The 26,885-nt window shown below is 47.9% G+C and overlaps 1 protein-coding gene across 1 annotated transcript in view; it reads left to right on the top strand.

Annotated features, from left to right (window-relative positions):
- The window catches only part of PSKH1 (protein serine kinase H1), a 93,213-nt gene that overhangs the window by 24,144 nt on the left and 42,184 nt on the right, over positions 1 to 26,885 (top strand). Inside the window, 2 exon segments of the mRNA XM_030203661.1 lie at positions 278 to 315; positions 24,515 to 25,526. Coding sequence (XP_030059521.1) covers positions 24,576 to 25,526 — 951 coding nt within the window. The 5' untranslated portion in view covers positions 278 to 315; positions 24,515 to 24,575.

Genomic DNA, 26,885 nt, shown 5'->3' with positions numbered 1-26,885 from the left:
TACAAAGGGTGTTTTGTAACTTAGGTTGAAACCTGGGAACATTTAAAATCTCTTTTCCTGTGTGTAGCTCAAAAGGAAAATGGTATGTGGGAACTTGCTCCTTTTTGTTTTGTGGATTGCAGTGGTATATTATAAAATTCCGTAGCGTCTCACAGATCAATCCAAAGACGTGGGTTATGTCGGTTTACCAGAAGGTGGCGATAGAGAGAGAACTAGAGCTCTGCCATATGGTACCCTGTGTAGTAGCTACCTCTTTAATATTCTTTCTGTCTTGCAGGTGTGGTCTCTGAATTTGGTGCTGGAGGTCAAGTTGAGGTAGGCCTGGGATAAACCTGGTGGTGCTGGGTTCCTTTCCATCTCCCCCTATCTCTCCTTCCTTTGGCTCCAAGCCTCTTTGCTGTACTTTAATAAAGGTAGAACACCAACCTAAAAAAAAAAAATACAATCCAGGTCTTTTTATCTGGTGATCCGCAGCTGTGATAGAAGGGTTGCAGTTTTGCTCCCTCCCGCCTTAAGGATCACTTATTTGGAGCATTGGTACCCCTAGAGAGTCCTCGGGTCTATGGACCCTGAGTGCAGCACCCTAGTATCTGCCTGGATTCCTCCTGCCTGCAGCACTGTGAGTAAAGGCGCCAGCTGTGGGGTTTTCTTTTGCCTACCAAGTCTGTGCCGGCCGAGTCAGTAAAGCACAGCTCTCATTGCAGAGCCCAGAAATCAGCACTGGGGGGATGCGACCCTTGTCATTGGGACACTGCCCTTTCCTCCCTTACAACAGCGGGCTTGCAGCTGGAACAGGCGTCTTTCACAGATTTAATGGCGGAGGACCCATCGCTGGGGCGAGGCAAGGATGTGCAGGACCGGCGACTGGAGACTTCGCTCAAGTCCACCTTTGAGGGGTCAGCTCTGTCCTTGCAGGCGGCTGTTTGTGGCTCGGGCCTGTTTGACCTGAGTCCACAGAGCAGTGGCTGATGATGATCTGGTTCAGTCTTTACCAGATCTGGAGGTGGGCTTGGCCCACCTGGCGAACTTGCTGTATGATGTGCTTCACGCCTCAGTGAAGGGAATGTCCTTTGTGGTGTCTGAGCATAGTTGGCTCTAGCTGCAGCATTGGGTTGTGGACACTGCATCGAAGTCTCATCTGGTGAGACTCCCCTTTCGGGGAGGTCTCCTGTTTTGGTAGGATCTGGCAGAATTGCTAAGGATTTGGGAGATTCCAAGGGCCAGAGACTCCAGGAGAACCAAGCTAAGGCGTCTTCTCGGATGTTTCAATCTTGTGCATGTTTTGGGAGGCTAGAAGATATAGGCTCGGTAAGGTGGATAATGCTTCGAGGCAGCGTTGTCAGCAGTGCCAGCAGCCCTTTCGTGGGGACAGATGGTCCTCAGCGAGCTGTATCCCCCAGGGGTCTCTGTCCATTCCTCCAGGTGTGCCATTGGAAGGCGTTTGTCGCTCTTTCTGGCCAAGATAATGTCAGATCGGTGGGTTCTGGACATAGTACGGGACAGCTATCACTTGGAATTGAAGCAGACGCTCCCAGACTTCTTCATAGAATCTCCTTGCAAAAGTCCATTTAGGAGGCGATCGGTCCGAGCTACAGTCCAGGAGCTGTTGTGCCTGGGGACGGTACAGGTCGTTCCCCCAGGGGAGGCATGCCGGGGACACTACTTCATTTATTTTGTAAACCCAAAAAAGGATGGAGTTTGGCGCCCGGTGCTGGACCTCAAGAGGGTCAACCAGGCGCTCAATGTGCAGCATTTTCGCATGGAGACATTGCGGTCTGTAATTGTGGCAGTTCAGCAGGTGGAGTTTCTGACTTCCTTGGACCTCAATGAGGCATATCTACGCATTCCGTTTTGGTTCCTCATCGTGCGCTCCTGCATCTCACAGTGCTCTGCAAGCATTCTCAGTTTTGAGTCTTTGTCATTTGGTGTCGTGATGGCGGTAGCAGCCTTCCTCTGGAAGGAGGACATCTAGGTTCATCCTTATTTGGACGACTGGCTGATTCAGGCCTCCTCTCGGGAGGAGAATGTCCGCATTACAGCACACATGGTCTGCTATGTTCCTTGTGTTGGGTCATCAATCTGGTCAAGGGTCACATGATCCCCTCATAGTCCTTGGAGTACCTCTGAGTGCTTTTCAACACCTGGGAGGAGATGGTTTACCTGCCAAAGGGGCATCAAGTAAAACTGTGCTCTCAGGTGTCCAGGTTGTTACTGGTCCCAGCCCCTCAGGCCTGAGATTTTGTACAGGTTTTGGGGTCTCATGGTGGCAGCACTGGATGTGGGCCAGGGCACACATGAGACTGCTTCAGCAGTTTTTGCTGAGGCAGTGGTCTCCCCTGGTGTGTGACTTTACCTTCCGGCTTCATAGGACACCACAGGTCAAGTTTAGTCTGTGGTGGTGGCTGAGGAGTCGCAACCTTCAGATGGCCTTGTCCTCCCTGAGTGCCCATTTTGCTCATTCGTGCTCTAATGGTTCCACGGATTCGCTCGCAGGCTTTCTGCTTCTGATGTACCTGAATAAATTGTTAATGTGAATTTTTGCCTCTTTGGCAAGTTTCTCTTCATATTCTTTTTTAGCCTTATTTATCAATGCTTTGCATCTGACTTGCCAGTGCTTATGTTGCTTGTTATTTTCTTCATTTGAGTCTTTTTTCCATTCTTTGAAGGACATTCCTTTGGCTGAAATAGCCTCTTTCACTTCACCTTTTTTTTTTTTTTTTTTTTAAATATTTGTAATTTTAATGAATTTTACAAGATACACTTGTACAGAAAAGGAGTATTACCATACCATACAAGAAAATATTTTATAAAGAAAATCATTAAATGATAATTACTGCTAAAGTCCACAATTGTAGGCAAGGCACAATTCAAAAATTGGTTAACATAGGAAAAAATGAGTAGAACATGTTCCCACTTATCACGGAGTAGATACTAATGGAGGAAGCACAAGAGAGTTTACGGCTGGTTCTTGTCTGGAGTCCAGGAATTTTGCTAACTGATCACTCTCAAAGAAAACATATTTAATTGATTGAAATTTGACAATACGCGATCACGAAGTTTCAAAAAAGACTGACGTCTTTTCTGAGTTTGTCTAGCAATATCAGGAAATACTTTGACTTTGCAATTCAGAAAGACTTCATGTCTATGTTTAAAGAAAGTTTTCAAGATCCAGTCCCGATCCGGCTGTAGAACAAAGTCTATAATTAATGTAGCAGGTTGTACTCCACATAGTTCATCTTCAATTGTTTGTGATAAATTCAAATTTAGCTCCTCAAATGGGGTTTCCATAGATGGTATTATGTGCTCACTTGGTTTCTTAACATAGGGAGCCAAATAATAAATCCTTGCTACAGGTGGAAACAATTGTTCAGTAATTTTTAATACTTCAGAAAGATATCTTTTGAATGTTATTAAAGGAGCCACTGCTGGAACTTTAGGAAAATTTATAAATCTCAATGTTTTCATCCTTTGTAAATTTTCTAAAGTTTCTATTTTCCTCTGTAAGTATACATTTTCTTTTATTAAAGTTATTTGACTCTCTTTAATTTGATTTGTTTCAAGTATAATTGTTTGTTCAAAAGTTTTAGATTGTTCCAACTGTTTTTCCAAGTCTGCTATTTTAGCTTGATTTGATTGAGTAACTTTAACTATTGGAGATAGTTTCTGGGTTAAAGAATCTTCTAAACATTCCAAAGCATCCCAAATTTTTTCTAGGGTTATTTTCTCCGTTTTTTTAGGAAATAATTTCAATGTTACCTCTTCCTGAGCTCCTTTCTTAGAGCCAGTCTTGCTCTCTTGTGATTCAACTCCTGCTACTTCGGTATTCTCAGCAGTAACACCAGCACTGCTGCACTCGGCGTTCTGCTAGCAGAGTCTGCCCCTGCTCCCAGATCAGACATCTCCTCATTGGGTCTAGTCAATCCAGGGCTCTGGTCTGCCAGCATTGCCGGCATCGAAGTAGGACTCCGTTCCTCTGGGCTCAGAGTGGTCTCTCCCTCAGGCAGGTAGGTCGGTTCTCCTCTCATCGATCCCTCCTGCAGCAAGGGTTGTTGCCCAGTCAATTCTACTCTGGGAACAGTGAAACGGTCCATCGGTCCCAATTCCTGTCTTGCAGAGGGAGCAGGGTAAGCCCTCTGTTTGCCCCGTCTCTTGGGCATGGAAATGTATTTTTTAAGGAAAAAAAAACAGCAAGAGGGAGTTGAGTGAGGAGCTGTTTCACACACGTCCTATTCAGACGCCATCTTGCCTTTCACTTCACCTTTTAACCATGCTGGCTGTTTTCTCTTCTTTCCACCGTTTGTAAATTCATGGAATGCATCTGGTCTGCGCTTCCAAGATGGTATTTTTGAAGATTTAGTTTCCAACATATGCAGCGGATCTTTTTAGCTTCTTTTTAACCATTTTCTCATTTTATTATAGTCGCCCTTTCAAAAATGAAATGCAGCTATAGTAGATTTTCTTTGTGACTTCATTCTAGATAGCAGCTCAAACATGATCATGTTATGATCACTGTTTCCCAGGGGACCCAACACCGCCACCTCTCGCACTAAGCCATGCACGCCACCAAGGACCAGATCCAAAATGGCTCCTCCTCTTGTCAGTTCCTGGACCAGTTGCTTCAAGCAGCAGTCGTTTATTACATCTAGAAATTTTATCTCCCTGGCACTCTGTGATGTAACATTTATCCAGTCAATATTGGGGTAATTGAAATTATTATAGTCCAGGGACGTAGCTTCGGGTGGACCTGTGTGTGCCCAGGCCCACCCAGTTTTGGTTCAGGCCCACCCAGAAGCGCTACACACCAACCAAAACATTCCCTCCACATGTCTAGCGTAGCACCTCTTCCCTTCCCTCCACTGTTGCATGTCCAGCGCCTCTCACCCCCTCCTGCAGTTCCGGCACTTCCACATCTTTTTACCCTCCCCCACCCCACCACGGCAGCACTTGCGCTTTAGTGCTATCCTGCCGCCGGACAGAAGCTCCACACTTGCGTCGGAGCCTTCCCTATACCGCGTCTCACCCACTGATGCAACTTCCTGTTTATGCAGGTTGGGCGGGATGCGGCAGAGGGAAGGCTCCGACACAGCACTGTGTGGAGTTCCTGCTGGGTGGAGATGATAGCGCAAAGTAAAAGTGCCGAGGCAAGGATGGGGGAGGGTAAGGAAGACTTGGAGATGGCAGTGCTGGAACTGTGGGAGGAGAGCGAGGTGCTGGACATGGGGGTTGGAGGGAAGGGAAAAGGCACTGGACATGCATGCGGGTGGGAGGTTGGAGGGAAGGGGTAGAGATGTGGAACTGCGAGGGAAGGGAGAGAGTTGCTGGGCATGCAGGGGAGCTGGAGTGAAGGGAGAGAGGTGTTCTGGGTGAGGAGAGGGAAGGGATAGAGGTGCTGGATATGTGGGGGGGGGGGGGGCAGGTGGGAAGAGGGAGAGGTGCTGGGCATGCAAGGTGGCTGGAACGAAGGGAGAGAGGTGCTGGATATGCAGGGGAGGGCTGGAGGGAAGGGGAAAAGTACTGGACCTGTGGGAGGGAGAGAGGTTAGAGGGAAGGGAGAACGATGTTGAATCAAGGAGATTAAGGAAGAGGGGGTCAAATGCTGAACCTACAGTGGAGAATGAACCAGATGCATAAGGGGGAGGGAAGAGAGAAGGAGAGGAGCTGGTTGGGGTGGGGTCAGAGAGGAGAGGGACACTGGTGTGGGGGAGGGAGAAAGGGAACATACTATAGAGAAACAGAAGGGAGATGATGGACATTGTGAGCATGGGGACAGGGGGACATAGGTGACATGCTGTATTGGAATGGCATACGGGCACAGAGGGGCAGTGCCTGACATGGGGGTGGGGAAGGAGATGATATGGGAATAGAGATACAATAATGGACACGGGGTGGGGGGAGGATGGAGATAGGGGAATACTACTACTACTATTTAACATTTATAGAGCGCTACTAGGGTTACGCAGCGCTGTACAGTAAACAAAGAATGACGGTCCCTGCTCAAAGGAGCTTACAATCTAGAGAAATAAAAATACAGTTAACACAGAGGGGGAGATACCAGACAAGGGGGAGAATAGGAACACAGAAGGGAGATGCTTGGCATGGGGTACATGGGTGTACAAAGCAATGATGATGGATGCAGGGATATGAACACAGGGGAGATGCTGCATAAGGAAATATATGGACACAGAGATGGGAGATGGATGGTGGACTTAGAGACAGAAGAAATATCAAATGGATAGAAAAGACACAGGGAAGCAGAAACCAGAGACTGGAACCATTATGATATGAAATATAAAATGACCAGACAACAAGAAGGTACAAAAAATTTATTTTTATTTCTATTTTGTGATTAGACTGTGTCAGATTTTGCATATGTCGGACATGGCTGGGGCCCAGGGAAGAATTCTGGGAGAGGATCCCAAAGCCCATTACCAGGCTGCGCCTTCTTCAGCTTCTAGCAGGCTTGGGGCTCCCTCTGGCCACAATTGCCCTATTTGCACTCCCCCCCCCCCCCCTCGCCAAAAACACCATCCCTGGCATGTGCTATCTTTATATTTTGCATAGGAGGAAATACCTTTCTTTTTTGATTCTCTAGTGTTGTACTGCGTGCAAGGACTGGTTTCTGGGGGTTTCAGTTTAATTTATATTTATAGAGTTTGTGGTCACTTATTCTGTATTTGGCATTTGTGTTCTGTGTGTGTGAGCCCGAGGTATTCTTTCACCATGAAGTTTCTATGTAGCATTCTGTAGTAATTTGACTTATTCAGTTTCTCGATAGATGTATCGATATTTCTTCGAGGACAAGCAGGCTGCTTGTTCTCATGACTGGGTCGGCGTCCACGGTGGCCCAGGAACGGAAATCTTCCATAGCAACCAAAACGTTTGCTAGAGCCTTCGAGCATGCGGGACACACTGCCATATTCCCGCCTGTCATGCGAGAGCCCCGATCAGTTCTTTCGTTTTCCGGTAGAGGGTGGCTGCTTGTCGGTCTCCCTCTACAGCCCAGTAAAAGAGCCTTCGGTTTTTCGCGTCTTTTCTCTATTTTTTCTCTTCCTTTTTAGTTTTTTCCTTTGACCTGTCTATACAGTTTTTAAAAAACTCCTTTATTTATTAGTTTGGTCCCTTTAAGTTTCCTTTCGTTTTCGCCGCGACCCTCTTAAGCCGTGCGTACGCACTTCTCATTTTTGTGCCTTTTTTATTGGCACAATCGAGAATTTTGACTTCGCCGCTGCTGCTATTTTTCTGTCCATGTCATCGAGGACTCCCAGTGGCTTCAAGAAGTGTACTCGGTGCAACCGGACGATCTCAGGTACCAACCCCCACGCGTGGTGTCTTCAGTGCCTTGGGCCCGACCATCGCCCAGACGCATGTAAGTTTTGTCTTAGCTTGAAAAAGCGGACACAGACGTCGAGACAAGCTCTTCGGGACCGACATTTCAGAGCTTCGTCCGGTTCCTTGGCATCGACGTCGACAGCGGTACCGAGGTCGGCGGCGTCGATGTCGGCACAGGGGATGGCATCAACCTTGGGAGCACGGGTAATGGCTGTCCGAGGACCATCACACGCTGGGAGCAGTGAGACGTCGAGTGGGTCTCCACCTGTATCGAAGGCTCCTGCTGGACAGGCCCACTGGAACCGACCACTCTCGGACCAAGGAGGCGTGTGGATTCCACATCCTCCTCGTCGGTACCGAGGAGTATCGATGATGTGCATCGAGCGAAGGCTAAGAAGCACCATCATCAGTCTCCTAAGCACGGTACCGGGAGCTCTGGGGCGTCGAAGGATTCGGCATCCATGAAGCGTTGATGCCGGGAGGAGCGCTCACTCTCCATCCAAGAGGTGTTGGTTTATCGGTCTCCTGACAGCCCGGTACCGCCTCCTCAATCTCCACGGGTTCTGACGCCGGTTCCTGCACCAACCCCACAGCCTTGCTCGACAGCGACTGTAGACGAGCGCATCCGGGCCTTCTGGAGGGGTTGCTGTGTCAGTCTGCTCTGGTACCGGGGGTACTTTCGCCCCTGGTACCGTCGACAGAAGCGGCAGCTGGCTCGAGGCCTGTGGTGAGGTCCCCGACGCCGGTATTGCCTGCGGCATCGGCGTCGGCTGCCACCCAGGTCGACTCCCCGTCAACATTGCTGGAGGGAGCTTCATCGCTGCTGGCATGGGAGTCGACTTTTCGGAAACGCCATCGAGGACATGGTTCCTCGGCATCGAGACGGGTCTGGTTTCGGACTCTAGTTAGAGAACTCTTGTCTGATACCAAGGAGGATGCCTCGTGGGATGAAGGCGAAGATCCCAGGTATTTCTCTTCCGAGGAGTCTTGTGGTCTTCTTTCTGATCCCATTCCTTTGCCAGAAAGAACGCTTTCTCCTCCGGAGAGTCTTTCTGTCTCTTCATTTATCCGGGAAATGGCTGTGGCTATTCCCTTCCCTGTGGTATCAGAGGATGAGCCCAGGACTGAGATGCTCAAGGTCCTTGACTATCCTTCGCCACCTAAGGAGACATCCACTGTTCCTTTGCATAATGTCCTTAAGGAGACACTTCTAAGGAACTGGATGAAACCGTTAAGTAATCCCACCATCTGCAAAAAAGCTGAGTCCCAATATCAGATTCATGGAGAACCTGAGTTGATGAAGTCGCAGTTACCTCATGACTCTATGGTTGTGGATTCCGCTCTCAAGAGAGCCAGGAGTTCTAGAGACTTTGCCTTGGCGCCCCCGGGGCGGGAACCTTTTGGGAGAAAGGCCTACCAGTCCTCTATGCTCATGGCCAAGATTCAATCCTAACAGCTCTACACAAGCATTCACTTGAGGAACACGGTGAAGCAACTGGCGGACTTGGTCGATAAGCTCCCTCTGGAGCAGGCCAAGCCTTTTCAGGAGGTGGTCAGGCAGCTGAAGGCGTGTCGTAAATTCCTGTCCAGGGGTGCTTATGATTCTTTTGGTGTTGCATCCAGAACCGCTGCCCAGGGAATAGTGATGTGCAGACTCTCATAGCTGCGTGCCTCTGACCTGGACAGTCGAGTCCTGCAGCGGATTGCGGATGTCCCATGCTGGGGGGATAACATTTTTGGTGAGAAAGTCGAGCAGGTGGTCGATCAGATCACGCAGTGGGAAACCGCTATGGACAATCTCTCCCGCCGGGCGCCTTCTTCTACTTCAACTGGTAGACGATTTTTCCGGGGAAGGAGGAATGCTCTCTATGCATATAATAGGCGTAGGTACAATCCTCCTTCTCGACAACGTTCTCAGGCTCAGCCCCAGCGCGCTCGTTAACGTCAACAGCGTGCGCCAAAGCAGGCCCCTGTGGTTCCCCAGCAAAAGCAAGGGACGGGCATGTGACTGGCTCCAGTTGAGCATAGCCGCCATAAAAGTGTTCGTGCCAGACGATCTGCCAGTCGGAGGGAGTTTAAACTTTTTCACCAAAGGTGGCCTCTCATAACCTCCGATCGTTCGGTTCTTCAAATAGTCCGGTTAGGATACTTTACAAAATGCCTGGCAGTAGTTGAAGCATCTCTACGCAGACTGGGAGTGCATGTGTTCCCTTATCTCGACGATTGGCTGGTGAAGAACACCTCAGAGGCAGGAGCTCTACAGTCCATGCAGATGACTTGTCAGGTTCTCAGGTTCAGAACCCACGGGGCCGGGCTCTGGAGCAAACGTGAGCCCTTGGGCTGCTGACGAGGAGCGTCAGCAACAGGCAAAACCCACCAACCAACGCTGGGCAAGCACACCGGCACCAGCAGGACTGCAGGCACCGCCCAGCGAACCGGAACACACGGACGAGGAGCGTCAGCAGCAGGCAAAACCCACCAACCAACGCTGGGCAAGCACACCGGCACCAGCAGGACTGCAGGCACCGCCCAGCGAACCGGAACACACGGACTGGAATCTCCCGGACTGGAGGACACAGGACTGGAACACTAGACTGGAATCCCCTGGACTGGAGGACACAGGACTGGAACACTGGACTGGCACACACACCGGACCGGAACACACTGGACTGGTCCGTACAGCTTCACCTGCACTTAGCCACTGCCCCCTCAAGGGTTGAGCCCTTGGGTTCGAGTGGTCGGCAGGACTTACCGGATACTGGATGACACAGGGACCAGGACTGGAAACAGAAGTACTCCTAAATCCTAAACTGACCTAAGAGCTCCCAAGCCCTAAACCAGCAGAAGTGTTCCTAACAGCAAACTAACAAAAGGACTTCCTAAGCCCTATACTAACAGGAGTGCCCCTAGGCCCTGACCTAACACAGGTGCTCTGTCTACAGAAGCTCTACAACTCAACTAACTAGGGTGCTCCCATGCACCAAACAACCAGAAGAGCTCCTAGCACTAAAAGGGAAGGCAGGGGCGCCACCAGGGAAAAAACAGGGAAGCTAAACACGAAGCCAAAAGTGCTTCCAAAGCACCAAACACAAACAGCAAAGACTGCAATGCTCCTAATAGCACAAACACCAGAAGTACTTCTAACAGCAAAATCTGTAGTGTTCCTAACAACACCAAACCCTGAAGTACTTCTATCAGCAACAGAGCTTCCAAAGCTTTACGTACAGCAGTGCTTCCCAAGCACCAAGAGGGAAAAGCAGGGGAGCCACAAGGGAAAAACAGGAAAACTAAACACACACAAGTCACAAGTGCACTCTGCACTAACACTGACCTTAGCAAAAGCAAGCAGGGAAACTAGACACAAAGTCAGAAGTGCACACTGCACCACCCTACCTAAAGCAAACGTTGCAAAGGCCCCGAAGGGAAGAACACCACTTCCTTATAAAGGCCCTCCCAGATGATGTCACACTCCCTAGAGCCAGGCAGACAGCACACTGAAACCCCGAGAGGCCCAATCCACACCAATGCAGCACCGTGAAGCTCTTGAAGCCAGTACACCCAAAGAGAGGTAGAGCTAACTCAGTCCACACACACAGCTGTAGTAATGTGAAACAATTAGAGTCGTGCTGCTGGAAGCTGCCAGCATAGAGAGAGCTAGCTCAGACAGGACAGACAGAAGAAACAGAAGCCAGCTAAGAAGCTGACCACCAGGAAAAAAGGTAAGTTTGAGAGGGGTTCTGACCACAATCATAACATGACTCTTCAACTGCTGGAGCTACTTGGGTTTGTTATAAATTACCCAAAGTTCCATCTTTTCCCAGTTCAAAAACTAGAATTCATAGGAGCTCTGCTGAACTCACGGACGTCTTATGCCTATCTTCCCGAGGCGAGAGCAGACAATCTTCTGTCTCTAGTTTCCATGGCTAGAGCGTCTCAGCAGATCACAGCTCGGCAGATGTTGAGACTTCTAGGCCATATGGCCTCCACAGTTCATGTGACACCCATGGCCTGTCTTCATATGAGATCAGCTCAATGGACCCTAGCTTCCCAGTGGTATCAAGCTGCAGGGGATCTAGAGGATGCAATCCAGCTGTCCACTGATTTTCACAATTCCCTTCAATCGTGGACAATTCGATCCAATTTGACCTTGGGACATCCTTTTCAAATTCCTCAGCCACAAAAAGTGCTGACAACGGATGCATCCCTCCTGGGGTGGGGAGTCCACGTCGATGGGCTTCACACTCAAGGACTTTGGTCCTTCCAGGAAAAAGGTCTTCAGGTCAATCTTCTGGAGTTGCGAGTGGTCTGGAACGCTCTAAAGGCTTTCAGAGATCGGCTGTCCTATCAAATCATCCAAATTCAGACAGACAATCAGGTTGTGATGTATTACATCAACAATCAGGGGGGTACCGGATCTCGCCCTCTGTGTCGGGAAGCCGTCCAGATGTGGCTTTGGGCTCGCCGTCACAGCATGGTTCTTCAAGCCATGTATCTGGCAGGTGTAAACAACAGTCTGGCCGACAGATTGAGCAGGATTATGCAACCTCACAGGTGGTCACTCAACTCGGGCGTGGTTTGCAGGATCTTCCGAGCGTGGGGCACCCCCTCAGTGGATCTTTTTGCCACTCAGATCAATCACAAGGTCCCTCAGTTCTGTTCCAGACTTCAGGCCCACGACAGACTAGCGTCAGATGCCTTTCTCCTTCATTGGGGACTAGGCCTTCTGTATGCATATCCTCCCATACCTCTGGTGGGGAAGACTTTGCTGAAACTCAAGCAAGACTGCGGAACATGATTCTGATTGCTCCTTTCTGGCCGCTTCAGATTTAGTTCCCTCTTCTTCTGGAGTTGTCCTCCGAAGAACCATGGAGATTGGAGTGTTTTCCAACCCTCTTCACTCAGAACAAGGGGGCGCTTCTGCATCCCAACCTCCAGTCTCTGGCTCTCACGGCCTGGATGTTGAGAGCGTAGAATTTGCTTCCTTGGGTCTCTCTGAGGGTGTCTCCCTAGTTTTGCTTGCTTCCAGGAAAGCTTCCATGAAGAAGTGTTACGTTTTCAAATGGAGGAGGTTTGCCGTCTGGTGTGACAGCAAGGCCCTAGATCCTCGCTCTTGTCCTATACAGACCCTGCTTGAATGCCTTCTACACTTGTCAGAGTCTTGTCAGACCTTATTGAGTCGTCGCGCTCCCCGAGTGTGGGACTATGTTCAGCTCCTTGGTTCCATGACGGCGACCTTGGAGGTCATTCCATGGGCAAGGGTTCACATGTGGCCTCTTCAGAATTTTCTTTTGAGCAGATGGTCGCTGATGTCGCTGGATTATCAACGATGCTTTCCTTGGTCGAGCCGAGCCAGGGAGAGTCTCGCGTGGTGGCTCCTGTCAGCCAGTTTGCAGAAGGGTGTTTCTCTGGCATCTCCCAATTGGGTGGTAGTTCTGACAGATGCCAGCCTTACAGGCTGGGGAGCCCATTCTCTTAATCGAGTAGCCCAGGGATTGTGGACCCCTCTCGAAGTAACTTGGCCGATAAATCGTCTGGAGTTGCGAGCAGTCGTGAATGCGCTGCGGAGTTTTCAGGACCACCTGCAGGGGCAGGCAGTTCGTGTATTCTTGGACAACACCACGACGGTGGCCTACATCAGTCGGCAGGGGGGCACTCGCAGTCTTCCCTTGGCAGTGGAAGCGTCTCGTCTTCTAGTATGGGCAGAAGCGCATGTTCAGAGTCGTAAGCACATTTCGAGTCAAGACAATGTTCAAGCGGATTTTCTCAGCCGGACTCTTTTGGACGCAGCGGAATGGACGCTGTCGGACTCGACTTTTCGGCTGATCTGTCAACGTTGGGGAACACCAATAATGGATCTCATGGCCATGGTTTGCAATGCCAAAGTTCCCCAGTTCTTCAGCCGCAAACGGCAGCCAGGATCCGCAGGATTGGACGCTCTTCTCCAGCCATGGCCGGAACAACAGCTACTGTATGTTTTTCCTCCGTGGCCTCTGATAGAGTTCTTTGCCGCATAGGGCGGCATCGGGGGCCGGTCGTTCTAGTGGCCCCAGACTGGCCCCGATGGGCCGTGGTATGCAGATCTCGTTCGAGCACTGTGAGCCACCATTGCGACTTCCAATGACTCCCGATCTGCATCAAGGGCGAGTTCAGATGGAAAATCCCTCCCGCTTTGGTCTTACGGCCTGGCTATTGAGAAGCGGCAGCTGAGGAAGAAGGGATTTTCAGGACCAGTCATTGCCACTCTTTTGGGGGCACAGAAGCAGTCTACTTCAGCAGCGTACATGCGAGTATGGAAAGCTTTCTTGGCGTTGTGTGCTTTGCATGCTGAATCGCCTTTTCGGGCGGACATTCTGGTTATTCTGGAGTTCCTTCAGGATGGTCTTCAAAAGGGATTGGCATATAATTCCCTTCGAGTGCAAGTGGCCGAGCTGGCTTGTTTTAGTGGCAAACTGGACGGTTCCTCTTTAGCAGCTCACTCTGATATGGTCCGTTTCCTACGCGGGGCTCTTCGGTTTCGGCCTCCTCTGTGGCAGCCATGCCCGGCGTGGCATTTGAATGTGGTACTGCGAGCCCTCCAGGCCCCACCATTTAAGCTGTTGAATAAGGTTTCTGAGAAGGATCTAACACTTAAGACACTGTTTTTGGTGGCCATTGCTTTGGCTAGGAGGATTTCTGAAATTCAGGCTTTGTCTTCCAGAGATCCTTTTTTGCAGTTTTCTGAAGCAAGAGTGTCGATCCGGACGGTGCCGTGGATAGCTGACACCGTGGTTTCAGCTTTCCATGTCAATCAGGTGGTTTATCTTCTGTCTTTTCAAAGAGAGGATTATCCGGGGGTGTTTGCCTCGTTACGTTTCCTGGATGTGCGGAGAGCCTTGTTTCGGTACTTACAGATCTCTAACGAGTTTCAACACTTGGATCATCTGTTTGTGCTCTTGTCGTGATCGAAAAGAGGTGAGACGGCTTCTAAGGCTTCCATTGCTCGCTGGATTAAAGAAGCCGTTGTAGCAGTGTATCTGCTACAAGGGCGGGCGTCGCCAGTGGCACTGAAGGCGCATTCTACTCGGGCACAGGCAGCTTCTTGGGTGGAGGTGTTGGCCTTATCTCTGGAAGATGTTTGTTGGGTTGATACTTGAGCGTACCGTCATACTTTTGTGAAGCATTACAGGCTAGACGTGTCTGCTCAGGAGGATGCGAGTTTTGGGGCAGGAGTGTTGGCGAGGGGAGCATCGGCTTCCCACCCTACTTAAGGAATGCTTTGATACATCCCACTAGTTCCTGGATTCATCTGCTGCAAGTGACAAGGAAGGTAAAATTTATGTCTTACCTGATAATTTTCTTTCGTTTAACGCGGCAGGTGAATCCAGGATCCATATCTAGTTCACCCGACGTTTTTTTCATTTTCCGCGCAGTGTGGCTATTTTTTCCTTCCGGGTTCTCTTTTGCAGAGTTCAGTCAGATATGGGAACACGGAAAGGATTCCGATTTCTGGATCAAGTTGCAGTTATTTCGAAGTTCATATTTGGTTCTCTGTTTTTCATAGTGAGGATGGTTTCTGGTTGTTATTGGTTCCATATTTTTGGCCTTGGCAAATGCTTACGAATGACATACTAACTGAGGAAGGAGCTGGCCGTCTGACATCACTGCCTTTAGTTTGTTTATTTCTGTCTCCACCTGCTGGTAGGCGGACTTAACCCACTAGTGCCTGGATTTATCTGCTGCGTTAAAGGAAAGAAAATTATCAGGTAAGACATAATTTTACCATGTGTTTATTCAGGTTCCTTTTGTCTAATATCACGTTTTATTTAAGATCATAAAAATAGCCATACTGGGTCAGACCAATGGTCCATGTAGCCCAGTATCCTGTTTCCAACAGTGGCAAATCAAGGTCACGAATACTTGGCAGAAACCCATATAGTAGCAAAATTCCATGCTACCAATCCCAGGGCAAGCAGTGGCTTCCCCATGTCTGTCTCCATAGCAGACTATGGACTTTTCCTCCAGGAACTTTTCCAAACCATTTTTAAACCCAGATATGCTTACCGCTGTTACTACATCTTCTGGCAAAGAGTTCCAGAGCTTTATTCGTTGAGTGAAAAAATATTTCCTCCTGTTTGTTTTAAAAGTATTTCCATATAACTTCATTTAGTGTCCCACTAGTCTGTGTACTTTTTGAAAGAGTAAAAATCAATTCACTTCTACTCATTCTACACCACTCAGGATTTTCTAGTCCTCAATCATATCTCCACTCAGCTGTCTCTTTTACAAGCTGAAGAGCCGTAACCTCTTTATTCTCCGAGGACATTCAGGCTGCTTGTTCTCACTGATGGGTCGGCGTCCACGACCACCCAGGAACGGACATTTTTCCAGCAAAATTCAACAAACTTTGTGACAGCTTCCGGAGCGCAGGACAGACGCCCTGTGCATGCGCGGCCATCTTCCCGCCCGCGCGCGTCCGTTCCCGCCTCAGTTTTTCTTTTTCCGCGGAGGAGAGTGGCTGCGTGTCTGTCTCTCTCCCTCAGGCCCAGAGAAAGACTTTGGTGTTTTAGCGCTGTTAATTCGCGCTTTCTTTTTGTTTTTCGTTGCCTCTTTTGTCTTTTTCTTTTTTCCAGTAAAAAAAAATAAAAAAGAAAAATCCTTATTTTCTTATTTTTCCCCCTTTTTAAGTTTCCTTTCGCTTCCGAGGTGGCCTTCTTAGGCCACGCGTACGCAGTTCTCATTTTTGTGCCCCTCTGTTGGCACAATCAAGCCTTTTGATTTTGCCACCGCGATTTTTCTGCTCATGTCATTGAAGCCTCTCAGCAGCTTCAAAAAGTGCGCTCGGTGCCAGCAGTCGATCTCGGGCACTGACCCGCACGCGTGGTGCATCGTGCATCCAGTGCCTTGGGCCTGACCATCGCCCAGACGCCTGTAGGTTGTGTCTGAGCTTGAAAAAGCGGACACAGGCATCGAGAAGAGCTCTTCAGGACTGTCTTTTCAGAGCTCCGACTGATTCCTCTGTGATGGCATCAACATCAGGAAAGAAGGTAATGGCTGTCCGGACTTCACCACTAGCTAGGAGTAGTAAGCGGGTCGCCACCTGTCTCGAGGGCTCCTACTGTGCAGGCCCATCGGGACGGACTGCTGTCGGATCCGACCCCGAGGAGGCGTGTGGATTCCACGTCCTCCTCGTCGTTACCGAGGAGTGCCAGTGACGTGCTTTGAGCGAAGGCGAAGAAGCATCGTCATTGGTCTTCTTCGAGACACAGTACCGGGAGCTCTGGGGCGTAGGAGGATTCGGCACCCGAGAAACGTCGACGCTGGGAGGAGTGCTTACCCTCCATACAAGAGGGGTCGGTGCTTAGATCTTCGGACAGCCCGGTACCGCCTCCCAGGCCTCCACAGATTCTGACGCCGACTTCTGCACCAGCCCCACAGCCTTCCTCGACAGCGGCTCTAGATGAGCGCATCCGAGCCATTCTTCCAGGTCTCCTGGAAGGGCTGCTGCGTCAGTCTGTCTCGGTACCGGGGGTGCTTGCGCCCTCGGTACCGTTGATGGAAGCGGCAGCTGGCTCTGTGCCTGTGGTGTGGTCCCCGACGCCGGTACCGCTTGCGGCATCGGCCTCGGCTGCCACCCAAGTCGACTCTCCGTCGATGTTGCGGGAAGGAGCTGAGTCGACTTCTCGGCATTGCCATAGAGGACGGGGTTCCTCAGCGTCAAGACGGGCCTGGTTTCGCACTGCAGTTAGAGAACTCTTGTCCGATACCAAGGAGGATGCCTCGTGGAATGAAGGGGAAGACCCTTCCTCTTCTGAGGAGTCTTGTAGTCTTCCTTCTGATCCAACTCCTTCACCTGAGAGGAAGCTTTCTCCACCGGAGAGTCTTTCCTTCTTGTCATTTGTCCGGGAAATGTCTGTGGGCATTCCCTTCCCGGTGGTAACTGAGGATGAGCCCAGGACTGAGATGCTCGAGGTCCTTGATTATGCAAAGGAGCAGTGGACGACTCCTTAGATGGTGAAGGATAATGTCCTTAAGGAGACATTGCTTAGGAACTGGATGAAACCGCTCAGTAATCCCACCATTCCCAAAAAAGCTGAGTCCCAATATTGGATCCACAGAGAACCTGAGTTGATGAGGTCGCATTTACCTCACGACTCTATGGTTGTGGATTCCGCTCTCAAGAGAGCCAGGAGTACTAGGGATTTTGCCTTGGCGCCCCTGGGGGCGAGAGTCTAGGACTCTGGGCGCTTTTGGGAGGAAGGCCTATCAGTTCTCTATGCTCGTGTCCAAGATCCAATCATACCAGCTCTACACGAGCATCCATATGCGGAACAATGTTAAGCAACTGGCGGACTTGGTGGACAAGCTCCCTTCAGAGCAGGCCAAGCCTTTTCAGGAGGTGGTCAGGCCGCTGAAGTCATGTCGTAAATTCCTGTCCAGGGGTGCTTACGACTCTTTTGATGTTGCATCCAGAGCCGCTGCTCAAGGTATAGTGATGCGCAGACTCTCATGGCTGCGTGCCTCTGACCTGGACAATCAAACCCAGCAGCGGCTTGCTGATGTTCCTTGCCGGGCGGGATAATATTTTTGGCAAGAAAGTTGAGCAGGTGGTAGAGCAGCTCCACCAGCAGGAAACTGCCCTCGACAAGCTGTCCCACTGGGCGCCTTCAGCATCTACCTCAACAGGTAGATGGTTTTTCCGGGGAAGGAGGACTGCTTCCTTTGCTTACAATAAGCATAGGTACAATCCACCTTCCTGACAGCCTTCTCAGGCTCAGCCCCAGCACGCTTGTTCACGTCATCAGCGTGCGCCCAGACAGGCCCCTGCAGCTCCCCAGCAAAAGCAAGGGATGGGCTTTTGAATGGTTCCAGCTGAGCATAGCCGCCATAAAAGTACCTGTGCCAGACGATCTACCGGTCAGGGGGAGGTTAAAATTTTTTCACCAAAGGTGGCCTCTCATAACCTCCAGCCGGTGGGTTCTTCAAATAGGTCTGTTAGGGTACTTCCTCAATTTGATCTCCAGACCTCCAAATTGCCCACCGGGAGCTCAGTCCTTCAGCTTCCAGCACAAGCAGGTACTTGCAGAGGAACTCTCCGCCCTTCTCAGCGCCAATGCGGTCGAGCCCGTTCCACCGGGGCACGAAGGGCTGGGATTCTATTCCAGGTACTTTCTTGTGCAAAAGAAAACAGGGGGGATGCGTCCCATCCTAGACCTAAGAGCCCTGAACAAATTCCTGGTCTGAGAAAAGTTTAGGATGCTTTCCCTGTGCACCCTTCTTCCATGATTCAGGAAAACGATTGGCTATGCTCACAGGAAGTACCTTCGATTCCCGTCTGGGAACATAGCATTTTCAGTATTGTGTGCTGCCCTTTGGTCTCGCGTCTGCGCCCAGGGTGTTTACAAAATGCCTAGCGGTGGTTGCAGCGTTGCTAGTCAGACTGGGAGTGCATATGTTCCCTTATCTCGACGATTGGCTGGTGAAGAACACCTCAGAGGCAGGAGCTCTACAGTCCATGCAGATGACTATTCAACTGCTTGAGCTACTCGGGTTTGTGATAAATTACCCGGTCCCACCTTCTTCCAGTTCAAAAACTAGAATTTATAGGAGCTGTGCTGGACTCCCAGATGGCTCATGCCTATCTCCCGGAGGCGAGGGCAGACAACCTTCTGTCTCTTGTTTCAATGGCCAGAGCGTCTCAGCAGATCATAGCTCGGCAGATGTTGAGACTTCTAGGCGGCCTCCACAGTTCATGTGACTCCCATGGCGCATCTTCATATGAGATCGGCTCAATGGACCCTAGCTTCCCAGTGATATCAAGCTGCAGGGAATCTAGAGGATGTGATCCAGCTGTCCACCGATTTTCCACAGTTCCCTTCAATGGTGGACAATTTGACCTTGGGACGTCCCTTTCAAATTCCTCAGCCTCAAAAAGTGCTGACAATAGATGCATCCCTTCTGGGGTTGGGAGCTCATGTAGATGGGCTGTACACTCAAGGAGCTTGGTCCCTCCAGGAATCAGGTCTTCAGATCAGTCTCCTGGAGTTGCGAGTGGTCTGGAACGCTCTAAAGGCTTTCAGAGATCGGCTGTCCAATCATATTCAAATTCAGACAGACAATCAGGTTGCCATGCACTACACCAACAAGCAGGGGGGCACCGGATCTTGCCCCCTGTGTTGGCAAGCCGTTCAGATGTGGCTTTGGGCTCTCCGTCACGGCATGTTTTTCCAAGCCACGTATCTAGCAGGCGTAAACAGTCTGGCAGACAGGTTGAGCAGGATTATGCAACCTCACAAGTGGTCGCTCAACTCGGGCATGGTACGCAAGATCTTCCGAGAGTGGGGCACCCCCTCAGTGGATCTTTTTGTCGCTCAGATCAATCACAAGGTCCCTCAGTTCTGTTCCAGACTTCAGGCCCACGACAGACTATCGTCAGATGCTTTTCTCCTGCATTAGCAGAAGTTCCTTCTGTATGCATATCCTCCCATACCTCTGGTGGGGAAGACTCTACTGAAACTCAAACAAAACCGTGGAACCATGATTCTGATTGCGCCCTTTTGACCGCGTCAGGTTTGGTTCCCTCTTCTTCTGGAGTTGTCCTCCGAAGAACCGTGGAGATTGGAGTGTTTTCCAACCCTCATCACTCAGAACGAGGGAGCGCTTTTGCATCCCAACCTCCAGTTTCTGGCTTTCATGACCTGGATGTTGAGAACTTAGAATTTGCCTTCTTGGGCCTTTCTGGCCTCCTTGGGCCTTTCTGAGGGTGTCTCCCGAGTCTTGCTTGCTTCCAGGAAAGATTCCACAAAGAGGTGTTAATCTTTCAAATGGAGAAGGTTTACAGTCTGGTGTGACAGCAAGGCCCTAGATCCTCGCTCTTGTCCTATACAGACCCTGCTTGAATGCCTTCTACACTTGTCAGAGTCTGGTCTCAAGACCAACTCCGTAAGAGTTCATCTTAGTGCGATTAGTGCTTTCCATTACCGTGTGAGGGTAAGCCTATCTCTGCACAGCCTTTAATTGTTCGCTTCATGAGAGGTTTGCTTTTGTCAAAGCCCCCTGTCAAACCTCCTCCAGAGTCATGGGATCTCAACGTTGTCCTCACCCAGCTGATGAAGCCTCCTTTTGAGCCACTGGATTCCTGCCATCTGAATTATTTGACCTGGAAGGTCATTTTCTTGGTGGCTGTTACTTCAGCTTGTAGAGTCAGTGAGCTGCAAGCCTTGGTAGCCCATGCTCCCTATATTAAATTTCATCATAACAGAGTAGTCTTCCATACGCACTCTAAGTTCCTGGCGAAGGAGGTGTCGGAGTTCCATCTGAACCAGTCAGTTGTCTTGCCAACATTCTTCCCCCGTCCTCATACCCGCCCTGCTGAACGTCAGTTGCATACATTGGACTGCAAGAAAGCATTCACCTTCTATTTGGAGCAGACAAGCCCCTTCAGACAGTCCGCCCAAATGTTTGTTTCTTTTGATCCCAACAGGAGGGGAGTCGCTGTTTGGAAACACACCATTTCCAATTGGCTAACAGATTGTATTTCCTTCACTTACGCCCAAGCTGGGCTGACTCTTGAGGGTCATGTCACGGCTCATAGTGTTAGAGCCATGGCAGCGTCAGTGGCCCACTTTGAAGTCAGCTACCATAGAAGAGATTTGCAAGGCTGCGACGTGGTCATCAGTCCACACATTCACATGTCATTACTGCCTTCAGCAGGATTCCTGACGCGACAGTCGGTTTGGGCAGTCGGTGCTGCAGAATCTGTTCGGGGTTTAGAATCCAACTCCACCTCCCTAGGCCCATTTTTGTTCTGTTCCAGGCTGCACTCAGATGTTTCTTCATAGGTCAATCTTTATGTCCTCGCCATTGTGAAGCCCAATTGACCTTCTTTTGTTGTTTTGAGTAAGCCTGGGGGCTAGGGATACCCCAGTCATGAGAACAAGTAGCCTGCTTGTCCTCGGAGAAAGCGAAGATACTTACCTGTAGCAGGTATTCTCCGAGGACAGCAGGCTGATTGTTCTCACCAACCCGCCCACCTCCCCTTTGGAGTTGTTGTTCTTTATTTGCTTTTTGATATAACTGAGGCGGGAATGGATGCGCGCGGGCGGGAAGAAGGACATGCATGCGCAGTGTGTCTGTCCTTTGCTCCGGAATCTGTCATAAAGTTTGTTGTTTTTTGCTGGAAAAATCTCCGTTCCTGGGCCGCCGTGGATGCCGACCCATCAGTGAGAACAATCAGCCTGCTGTCCTCGGAGAATACCTGCTACAGGTAAGTATCTTCGCTGCCTTTCCTCATGAGAGGAGTTCCATCCCCTTTATCATTTTGGTTATTCTTTGAACTTTCTGTAATTCCGCTATATCTTTTTTAAATAAGGCGAACAGAACGCAGTACTCTAGGTAAGGTCGCACCATGGAGTGGTAACAGAGGTATTATAGTATTCTTGGTCTTATTTATCATCCCTTTCCTAATAGTTCCTAGCATCCTGTTTGTTTTTTTGGCTGCAGCTGCACACCGGGCAGAAGATTTCAGCATTTTATTCCATTTGATTTATCATGTGCTTTCAACTTGGTTGACAATATAATTCTGTTGACTAGGCTGAATGATATTGGAATGAGCGCTATGGTGTTAGATTGGTTTGAAGGATTTCTATCTACTTATTGTTATAAAGTTCATAAAGGTGGAGTTTTTTTTTACGCTAGCTGGAGACCCTGTTGTGGATTTCTACAAAGTTCATTCTTGTCTCCATCTTTATTTAATATTTTGCTCCAGCCTTTAGGAATTATTGGAAAAATTTTAATTTCCATGTTATATATGCGTATGATATTACAACTATTTCCAATCCTAGGAGATTAGTTGACTACTTTACATAACATCACTTCTTATGTACAAACAATTGAAAACTGGATTGTGAATAATCAATTGAAATTGAATCCTGAGAACTACATTTTTATGGTTGGGTCCAGCAGGTTTGGTGGAGGTATCCCAACATTTTACTATATGCTCTAACACCTTTGAGTCCTGTTCTAAATCCTGGGTGTAGAAGCGGATTGTTCTTTGGCATTTTCCAACCAAGTAAAGTCACTCGTCACAAAGTCCTTTATAAGTTTAAAAAAAAAAAAAAAAGCGGAGGGTGATTGGTAAATATTTTGAAACAGAAAAATTCAGATTGGTAGTTCAAACCTTGATGCTGTGTAGGTTAGAATACTGTAACATTGTTCATATGAGCTGTTATAAAACTGATAAAATGCTGTTTCTTTGCTATTTAAGAAGTTGCATTGGCTGCCTGTACAAGCCAGAGTACAATTTAAACTCTGTGCGTCTTTCAGATTTTGTATGTTGTTGCTCCACTATATTTAGTCAATTGGTGTGAGCAGTCAGACTTGCAATCAATTGCTACTTTTTCCATCACCTAGAGGGGTTAAAAGATTTAAAATGTTCAATTATTCTCTGTACTACCAAGCTGCTTTTGTGTGGAATTCTTTACCAATGTTGATTTGCATTCTATCAAACATAACATTGTATTATCTACAACAAAACCTAGATCTTTTTCTTGTGTGTTTTTCTTGTGTGTACCCTAGCATCAGGTAACTATGATTTGGATTGTTCTTCCCTATGTGCATCACTTTGTATTTGTCCACATTAAATTTCATCTGCCATTTATTTGGATGCCCAGTTTTCCAATTTCCTAAGGTCTTCCGCAATTTTTCACAGTCCGCATGTGTTTTAACAACTTTGAATAGTTTTGTCATCTGCAAATTTAATCACCTCACTCGTGATGAGAGACCATTCAGTGTGACATACATGCAATAATAGGGGAAATCAGGACAGGGGAGAAATTTTTTTTCCACATCACTGGATGTATGGGTGTGAGGCAAATATCTTTCAGAGTATAAATGATAATTCTGTAACTTGGCGGCACCATCACTTATGTACATCAGAGGTGCCAAAATTGGCAGCTAAGTGTGTAGAACACACTAAGTGCTTTTCTATGAGTTTGTGCCTAGGTGTTATAGCATGTTATTGCAAGGTGGGCGTATATGTGGGTGAGGCATCAGCCAGTTATAGGCATGTCTACAACTTATGTGCAAGTTACAAGAATATAAGTTATGTACCTTGCTTGGTAAGCGTAGGTGTGTCCATTTACAGCTTTCTTTGATCTGGAGTAAATTGTTTTGCCTAAATTTAGATTTTTGCAAGTATTCTGTAGTGGCATCTTGGCATACAGATACTATTATAGAATTGGCGCTTAGCGCACAGCATCAGCATGTCTAAATGAGGCATCAAGTTATAGAATTGCCTTCATATTGAATACTGGCCAAATATAATTTTTTCATTTTTTAAAGATTTCTATTAATTTTTTTGCTGTGGGAGATATTCAGGGAAGCCTGTTTCAGGGATATTTGCTAAATGGACTCTGAAGCCACTGGTGATGATTTCACCCTATTATAACTAATTTATATTTATAAACAATAACTTTTTTTTTGATAGTGAGCAAAGATGAGCATTATCTGTAATGTTGATGTCTTCCAAATTAGATCACTAATTTGTTTATAGAATGTGGACAGTGTCCAGAAAATGACAATAGAAACAAGGAAGAAAGTGATAGATGATTACCCTTAATCTGACTGAATGGTGTCATGGGATCCCAATATAATGTTGGGCTATTTTTGTGCAAATCAGGTGGCATTTAAGCAATTTGTTGCGTAGTTATCACTCAATGCAGCATTGTTATTAGAATGCACTTTGGTGCAGAAACATTTTAAATATTTTATTTCTGTTGGGGTCCCCATATCACCATTTGAATTAAAAAGCATTTATTATGATAACTTTGGATTTTACATGTTCTGCTGGTCACTTATTGCACAGTCTTCATGAGCAGTATGACAAGGAGAGTTAGATTTAGTGCTGCAGAAGTTCTGGAATGCAGTTTAGAGGAAAGTAAAGTGATTAATGGCAAAAAATATGAAGACCATGTGTAAGAAGAACTCTGTGTAGTAATACTAAAATCTCAGTTGACAGACACTCATCATCTCTGGTCAGTGTAGTGTGTCAACTGCAGTCCCAGCATACACATTTGATAGTTTCTGCATGCACTGAATGTGGGGTCCTGGCTCACTTTTTTAGGCAAAACGTGTTGGTTGGGTGAGGGTTACGCTTTGCTTTTATATTTTATTTCTGTGCTTTCATTCTTCCCTATTTTTTTTTTAACAGGTATGAAAAAAGGTACCCCAGAAACAATGGTGTCTCCTTGAGAAGATGCCTCAATGGATAAATGATGGGCTGTGGCACAAGTAAAGTACTTCCTGAGCCACCCAAGGACATTCATCTGGATCTGGTCAAAAAAATTGAACCATATACTGGTCAGAAAAATGACAAGTACAAGCACTTTATCACAGACTATGGTAATGCCGCTATCAAAGCAGGCTCCCCCTTACCACCTCATCATACCAGTCCTTACCCAAGTGGGTACCCACCTAACCACATGGACCATGCTGACCCCCGCAGAAACAAGGTGGCCAAGTACCGTGCCAAATTTGATCCCAGAGTCACAGCAAAGTATGATATCAAAGCTTTGATTGGCCGTGGAAGCTTCAGCCGGGTTGTCCGTGTGGAACACAAAGGTTCCAAACAACCTTATGCCATTAAAATGATTGAGACCAAATACAGGGAAGGTCGGGAAGTGTGTGAGTCAGAACTTGGTGTGCTGCGGCGGGTGAGGCACACCAATATCATTCAGCTCATTGAAGTCTTTGAGACTCAAGACCGTGTCTACATGGTGATGGAACTAGCCACTGGTGGAGAGCTGTTTGATAGAATTATTGCAAAAGGCTCATTCACAGAAAGAGATGCAACCAGAGTACTGCAAATGGTGCTGGAAGGTGTAAAGTATTTACACACATTGGGCATTACTCACAGGGACCTGAAGCCAGAAAACCTGCTGTATTATCACCCTGGAACAGACTCCAAAATTATGATTACAGATTTTGGGTTGGCAAGTTCACGGAAGAAAGGTGATGACTGCCTAATGAAAACAACCTGTGGAACACCAGAGTATATTGCTCCTGAAATTCTGGTCAGGAAACCTTACACCAACTCTGTGGACATGTGGGCACTGGGTGTGATATCCTACATTTTGCTGAGTGGTACCATGCCCTTTGAGGATGAAAATCGGACTAGGCTGTACCGACAGATCCTGAAAGGAAAGTACAGCTATTCAGGAGAGGTGAGTAAATGGCACATACTCTTGCTCAATAAAAATGAGACTATTATTTACAGGTTTTAAATTTGGCAGGTGTAATATCTTGCTATTTTTGTTGAACTAGATCATTTGTTTTCCTTTTGTATACCATTGCTAAGCAGTGCTTTGACAAAAGTCTCTATTTAAGTTAGTATTGGATTACAGCTGCCTCAGGGATAGCCCAGGGCATTGACTCCATTGTTTCAGGGAACTGGACTTTGAGTACCTCCTTTGTTAAAACGTAATCGAATGCAAGGACTTCCTCCAACTTTGGGAGCTCCACTGGCCAAACATACAACCCACCCATATTAAAGGACATGCACTAGATATCATTACACACAAATTCTCACCAGAACACAATATCACATTAAAAGACATAAAATGGATAGCCTTACCATGGTCTGATCACTACAAAGCAAGCCTCTCCCTTCACTGGTGAACGAAGAAAATTCACAGCACAAACAAGAACAACCAACTTACACCACGAGAGGTAAAATAGACCCACCAACATTTTGGCAACAACTCTATAGCAACGAATGGACAGCACCAACAGACTCAACCCGATTTCTACAGGATTGGGACAACAGATGCAGAACAATACTAGACCACTTAGCACCACTTCAAACCAGAACCTCACACAGAAAAACACATGGTTTAATGAAGAACTTAAAGAACTAAAAACACAAGTCAGAAGATCAGAGCGGGCATGGAATAAGAAAAAAGACGATTCTGCCTTTAACGACTGGAAGCAGCTACTAAGAAAATACAAATACGCCATCAGACGAACTAAAAGATCTTATTATAAAACTAAAATCGGACCGGATTACAAAGACACACACAAACTCTTCCAACTTGTAAATAAACTACTGAATACCACTCCGATTACCTTTAACAACGTGGATACTCCATCAGCAGACAACCTTGCGAACTACTTCAAAGAGAAAATCATAAAGCTACGACTCACACTACCGACCAATACAGCTGACTATGTAAACCTCCTCGAATGTTTAGACCCACTACCCAGGGAATATCCAGCTGACCGATCATGGACTAACTTTGATGCACTCTCACCCGACAATACTTCTCGACTGCTTAAAAACTATGCCAAATTGCAATGCAAATTAGATACCTGCCCTAGCAATCTTATAAGATCTGCCCCTCAACAATTCAAAACTGACCTCACGAGACACCTGAATTACATGCTTCAAAAGGGTCTCTTCCCAAAAGATAAAGGAAATATCCTACTTACTCCTCTACCAAAAGACGCAAAGAAATCTGCAAGCGACCTAACCAACTATCGCCCAGTAGCATCGATCCCGCTGGCAACCAAACTCATGGAAGGCG

The sequence above is a fragment of the Microcaecilia unicolor genome, chromosome 5 (assembly GCF_901765095.1).
Source record: "Microcaecilia unicolor chromosome 5, aMicUni1.1, whole genome shotgun sequence".
NCBI lineage: Eukaryota > Metazoa > Chordata > Amphibia > Gymnophiona > Siphonopidae > Microcaecilia > Microcaecilia unicolor.
The sequence above is the reverse complement of the archived record's forward strand: the minus strand, read 5'-3'. Positions and strand labels throughout refer to the sequence as shown.